Genomic DNA, 5,773 nt, shown 5'->3' with positions numbered 1-5,773 from the left:
CTGGCAAACTTTGGTGTTATGCCCCTTTTTCCAGCACCTGGAGCACCCTGCATCCTTGGCAGGGCAGTGTTTCCTCAGGTGTTAATCCTGCCCATGGAAGACGCAATGGGAAGATCTCCTACAATGGAGGCCGAGGTAAGATCATTAGAGTAGTGGAACAATATAGGGAACCAGTCACTCACAGGGTGGGACAATGCCCCATCCCAGACTAGCGGTGCCCACGGCAACCAAGCAGCAGAGTAATCATCTGAGTTCTGGAGGGCCATCTCCTGTGTCTCTGTAAGTTCAACTGCTCTTTGCAGATCAAGTACCTTTTGTTCCAGTAGTTGTGGAGTACAGCAGCCATGGTTGGGTTGCTGGCAGGACGTGGCAGAGTGCCACAGGCTTGTGGCCCTCCCACTTTCCCAAGATGGTGGCACCTACGGTAACCATGACGCAGTCACGTTGTTGGTTGAGTATGCATCCACGTTTTGGAGGGCCATCACTAACTAGCGTGTCCACCAGCTCAACCGCCTTCTGCAGATTGAGCTCACCCTGCTCCAACAGTCCCTGCTGGATGCAGCAGGATCTTATGCCTGCAACATAGGTGACTCTGATCAGGTCCTCCGAGTTCACTGTAGCTGTCACTGCTTGACAGTTGCAGGCCCGTCCAAGAGCTCACAGGGCTTGAAGGTACTCGACGCTTGAATCCCTGGGCCAGAGTTTACAGGTAGCCAGGAGGTGCCTCGCGTAGACCTCATCTGGTATTGGTTTTTCAGTATTCCATTGCTGCTATGTACATCTGGGGATCCCTGATCATCGAGTGTACCAGGGGCCCAACCCGGGAATACAGCCTGTCATCCTCTTCAGATGATAGCAGAGGAGGCCTGCAGGAATGCTTTGAAGCAACACAGCCAGAGGCCGAGCTTTTGGATGCGTCAGGCAATTGTGGGTCAAGGTCAGATTTTCTAGCTTCAGGATCTGCTCCATTATCAAAACACTGATGTGAATAAAATTGATGTACCATCAATAACTTCAAAGACAAGAAGTTGTAGGGAAACTGATAGGTTTTTATTCATCACAGATTGGATGTCCGTCCATGCTGGGCGACTGTCCTGGACTGAGGAGGGGTCTGTAGCACAGTCACCTTTATTCAGGGGTCAGTGGGAGGAGCCTCAGGCACAGTCAGCAGGGGGCATGTTCTAGTACATCCACACTATATACTGCACATCCACACTATATACAGTGGTTTACCGCAAATCTGTCTATCCCCCTCATAATTTTAAATACCTCCATCAAATCTCCCCTCATTTTTCTACACTCCAGGGAATAAATTCCAAACCAGTTTAACCTTTGTCTGTAACTTAGTTCCTGAAGTCCAGGCAACATCCTAGTAAATCTTCTCTGCACTCTTTCTATCATTGATATTTTTCCTGTAATTTGGTGACCAAAACTGCATATAATATTCCAAATTTGGCCTCACCAATGTCTTATAATGACTTTGGGCCATCTGTTGTAAACAAGAGATGTTTTTAAACATAACATTCTAACTCTTGTACTCAATACTTTGATTTATGAAGGCCAATATGCCAATAGCTCTCCTTACAACCCTACATACCTGTGACGCCACTTTCAGGAATTACTTACCTGTATTCCCAGATCCCTCTGTTCTAACACACTCCTCAGTGCCCTACCATTTATCCTTTTTTGGTTTGTCCTTCCAAAATGCAACACCTCGCACTTGTCTGCATTAAATTCCATCTGCTATTTTTCTGCAGATTTTTCCAGCTGGTCCAGATCCCTCTGCAAGCTTTGAAAACCTTTCTCACTGTCCACAACACCTCCAATCTTTATGTCATCTGCAAACTTCCTGATCCAATTGACCACATTATCATCCAGATCATTGATATAGATGATAAGCAACAGTGGTCCCAGCACTGATCCCTGAGGAACACCACTAGTCACAGGCCTCCCGTCTGAGAACCAATCATCCACTACTACTTCTCCAGTCCAGCCGTTGTCAAATCCAGTTCACTGCTTCACCATGAATACCTTCCTGACAAATCTCCCAAGTGGGGCCTTGTCAAAGGCTTTACTAAAATCCATGCAGACAACATCTCCAGCCTTTCCTTCCTCAACTTTCCTGGTAACCTCCTCGAAAAACTATCAAATTGGTTAAATACGACCTACCATGCACAAAGCCTTGTTGACTATTCCTAATCAATCCCTGGCTGTCCAAATTCCTATATATTCAATTTCTTAGAACACCTTCCAATAATTTACCAACTACTGATGTCAGGCTCAATGGCCTATAATTACCTGGGTTACTTTTAAACAATGGAACAACGTGAGCTCCAATTGTCCAGCACCTCACCCGTGGTTAAGGACATTTTAAATATTTCTATCAAAGCCCCTGCAACTTCTACACTAGCCTTCCTCAAGGCCCTGGAGATTTATCTACCCTTTATTGCTTTAACACAGCAAGCACTTCCTCCTCTTTAATCTGTACAGGTTCCATGACCTCACTCTTTGTTTCCCACAACTCTGTGGCTGTTTCCTTAGTGATTACTGATGGGAAAAACCTATTTAAGATCTCCCCCATCTCTTTTGGCTCCATACAAAGCCGACCATTCTGATCTTCAAGGGGTCCAATTTTGTCCCTTATCATCCTTTTGCTCTTAATATACCTGCAGAAACATTTCCATTTCAAATCCAGTGCTGCGAGCCACAATTTAAAGTTAGTGGGGGGTTGGATGAAAGGAGGAGTGGCATTGCTCAACAGGGAAAATATCACAGCTGTGCTAAGGCAGGGCTCTTCTACAGAGGCTAGATGGGTGGAGCTGAGGAACAGCAAAGGTATGACCAATGTCACTCCTTCCCCTTTCATCCACCCCCCCCCCCAGTCATTCTATCACGTATGAACCGACAGAACACTGAGCTGCCAATCCTGCCCCTCCTGCAACCAAGTTTCACTCATGGCCACAATGTCATAATTCCACATGTCGATCCACACTCGAAGCTCATCTGCCTTTTCGACAATAGTCCTTGCATTTGAAATAGATGCACCTGAGAACATTTCCACTACATAGAACCCTTTGATTTCTGATGTTAGTTGCACATTTCACATTCGATGCTATATTAATTTGGTCAGTACACGATTGCTTCCTTATGATTTACTTCATAAATAGGACTTAGTAACTATGCTCAAAACATTGTTTAAATTGTGGCTCACAGCACTGGGTTTGAAATTGAAATTCTGCGGCTGTGATTTTGCATTAGGACATGCTAACTTGGTACAATTAACCTCAAGATAAAGTAACAGATTAGATGGTACTAATGCAATAGCTCATTTCTCTGATTATCTGCTGGTCCATTGTTGCATCATCGAGGGTGTAATAATCTGAGCTGTTTACCCTCCTCCCCGCATTATCAGTGACTGTACTGGCTGTAGTTGTCTGTGCAGAAGAAGCTAATATCAATTGACAAACAAACTACCCCATTTTCCCCCTCCCCAAGCTTAGTAGAAATTCAAAATCAACGACAACCCATCTCTCAACTGATTTGCTCATCATTCTGTCTTTAGTACAAGATCCAAAGGATGGCTGGTTCTGCTGTGATCATAGACAATGGATCTGGGTTCTGTAAATCTGGGATTGTTGGTGACAGCATCCCAGTATCAGTGATACCATCTGTTGTGGGCTGCTCCAAATCTACGAAGAGACCGCACAACAGCAATGGAAAAGACTGTTACGTTGGCAAAGCAGCCCAAGCCAGGCGTGAAGTCCTGAGTTTGAAGTATCCAATTGAACGTGGCATGGTAACCTCTTGGGACAAAATGGAAATGATCTGGAGACACATCTATGGCTTAGAACTGCGCGTAAAACCTAAAGAGAGGCCAATTTTGCTGACTGCTGCCCCATTGACCCCATTCGGCCAGAGGGAACAGATGGCTGAAATCATGTTTGAAGGCTTTTCCGTGCCCGCACTATTTGTTGCTATTCCAGCTACACTAGCCCTCTATTCATCAGGTCGGACTCGAGGTATGGTCTTGGACAGTGGATACGGAATAACTGATGCTGTGCCAATCTATGAAGGGTACTACCTCCCAGATGCTGTGCAAAGACTTCAACTGGCGGGGAGTGATATTACCGAAAGTCTTTGGAGGCTCATGTTGGAGAGTGGCCATTCTGTCGCTGAAAAGATGGCGACAGATATTATCCAGGACATCAAGGAAAAACTGTGCTACATTTCCTTTGATTCCAAAGTGGACAGCAGAAAACCAAGAGAAGAAATACAACGCGAGTACAGGTTGCCAGATGGTAAACAGATTAGAATCTCAGATGAACTTTTTAGAGCACCAGAGTTGCTTTTCACACCTGAGAACACAGGACTAAAAGATAATGGAGTTCACAAGTTAATGTTAAACAGCATTGCAAAATGTGAGCGAAGCTTGCATAATGAACTGTACAACAACATGTTGCTTTGTGGTGGGTCATCTCTCTTCCCAGGAATCGAGGAACGGCTGATGAAAGAGATGAAACTACATTCACCCACTGGAGTACTAATGAACGTCATCGCCCCACCACAAAGGAACTATTCTGTTTGGACTGGAGCCTCAATCTTAACAAGTCTGCCATCCTTTAAGCACATGTGGATTACTCTCAATGATTACAATGAGTTTGGGCCATCTGTGGTGAACAAGAGATGTTTTTAAACAAAAAGAACTGCATTTTTTTCCAAAGTGTGACAGCAGTGATCAAATTTGAAAATGTATGTGATCAGATGTTAGCTCATAGCTCACAATGTCTTGAGTGTTGCTCAAATCAACAAGTGATTTGGAATTAATATTTCTTACCAGCAATTCCAGTGTAGTCTTATTTCTTTTCATCCTTGTGCACAAATGGACAAGCAACTTGTGAGTGAGGGAACAGGTTTGGTAGGGCTCAAAGACAAGGACACTGGACACACAGTTTTGGCAGTATAGGATTTTATTTACAGAGGGCAAGTGTGGGAAATGGTACACACACACATATACATACAACTTGTACATACAATTGTTACAAGCCCAGAGGACCCCAAAACCCAGCAGCAATAGATATTCACCACGACAAATGTGTGAGAGATGAGGAAACTTGACATAAAAATATGAAAGATGGGGAAACTAGTGCAGACATGTGGAGTGATGGATTAAACCAGTATGAACAGGCTAAGCATGGAAATTAGAATGCAGGAAGCAGAGTCAGCCTATGTAAGATAAGAATCTTCTAGTCTTTTCGACAGGATCAGTGAGCCCACCATATGAATAAGATAAGGAGAGGTAAGGAATAATAGAATGTAGGAAGTTGAGGTAGTCTGGATGAGATAAGGGTCTCCTAGCCCTAGACAGAAGTACCAAGTTCTACATATATAATTAGTAAGCCATACACAGATTTATCAAGTTATGCATATTAAATTAGTAAACCCTAGACAGGATTAGCGAACTCTGCATATGAAGAGACTGTAGCTCTGAGAGTTGGAAAGGTGTGAATGGGGACAAGGGCAAGGTTGTGATGATAATGACATGATGAGACACCGACAGGATACCCCCTGGTCCTCCAAGTTCACAGAAACTGCACATAGGCAGGAAGGATTGCCTAATGCCAAACCCATCCAGGAGGCAGAAGAATGTAAGGGGGAGGGTATTCCGATACTGAAATTCACTGTATAAAAGTTGGGTGAGCCCCAGTGTATGTGTGTATTCCCAGGGTAAGGGGAAGCACCCAACTTTGCATTGTTGTTATAATAAATGTTCTTT

At 44.2% G+C, this 5,773-nt stretch overlaps 1 protein-coding gene across 1 annotated transcript; it reads left to right on the top strand.

Moving 5' to 3' along the window:
- Positions 1 to 3,395: 3,395 nt before the first annotated feature.
- Positions 3,396 to 4,840, top strand: LOC138743664 (actin-1-like). The gene has a single exon (XM_069899222.1). The coding sequence runs from the start codon at positions 3,578 to 3,580 to the stop codon at positions 4,691 to 4,693; it is 1,116 nt and encodes a 371-aa protein (XP_069755323.1). The 5' UTR covers positions 3,396 to 3,577; the 3' UTR covers positions 4,694 to 4,840.
- The last annotated feature ends 933 nt before the right edge of the window (positions 4,841 to 5,773 follow it).

The sequence above is a fragment of the Narcine bancroftii genome, chromosome 9, assembly GCF_036971445.1.
Source record: "Narcine bancroftii isolate sNarBan1 chromosome 9, sNarBan1.hap1, whole genome shotgun sequence".
In the NCBI taxonomy this organism is placed as follows: Eukaryota; Metazoa; Chordata; class Chondrichthyes; order Torpediniformes; family Narcinidae; genus Narcine; species Narcine bancroftii.
This window is presented reverse-complemented; position numbering and strand designations above follow the sequence as displayed.

Excerpts from the sequence above, each read along its gene's own strand:
- LOC138743664 (XM_069899222.1), top strand. The coding sequence starts at position 3,578 with ATGGCTGGTTCTGCTGTGATCATAGACAATGGATCTGGGTTCTGTAAA.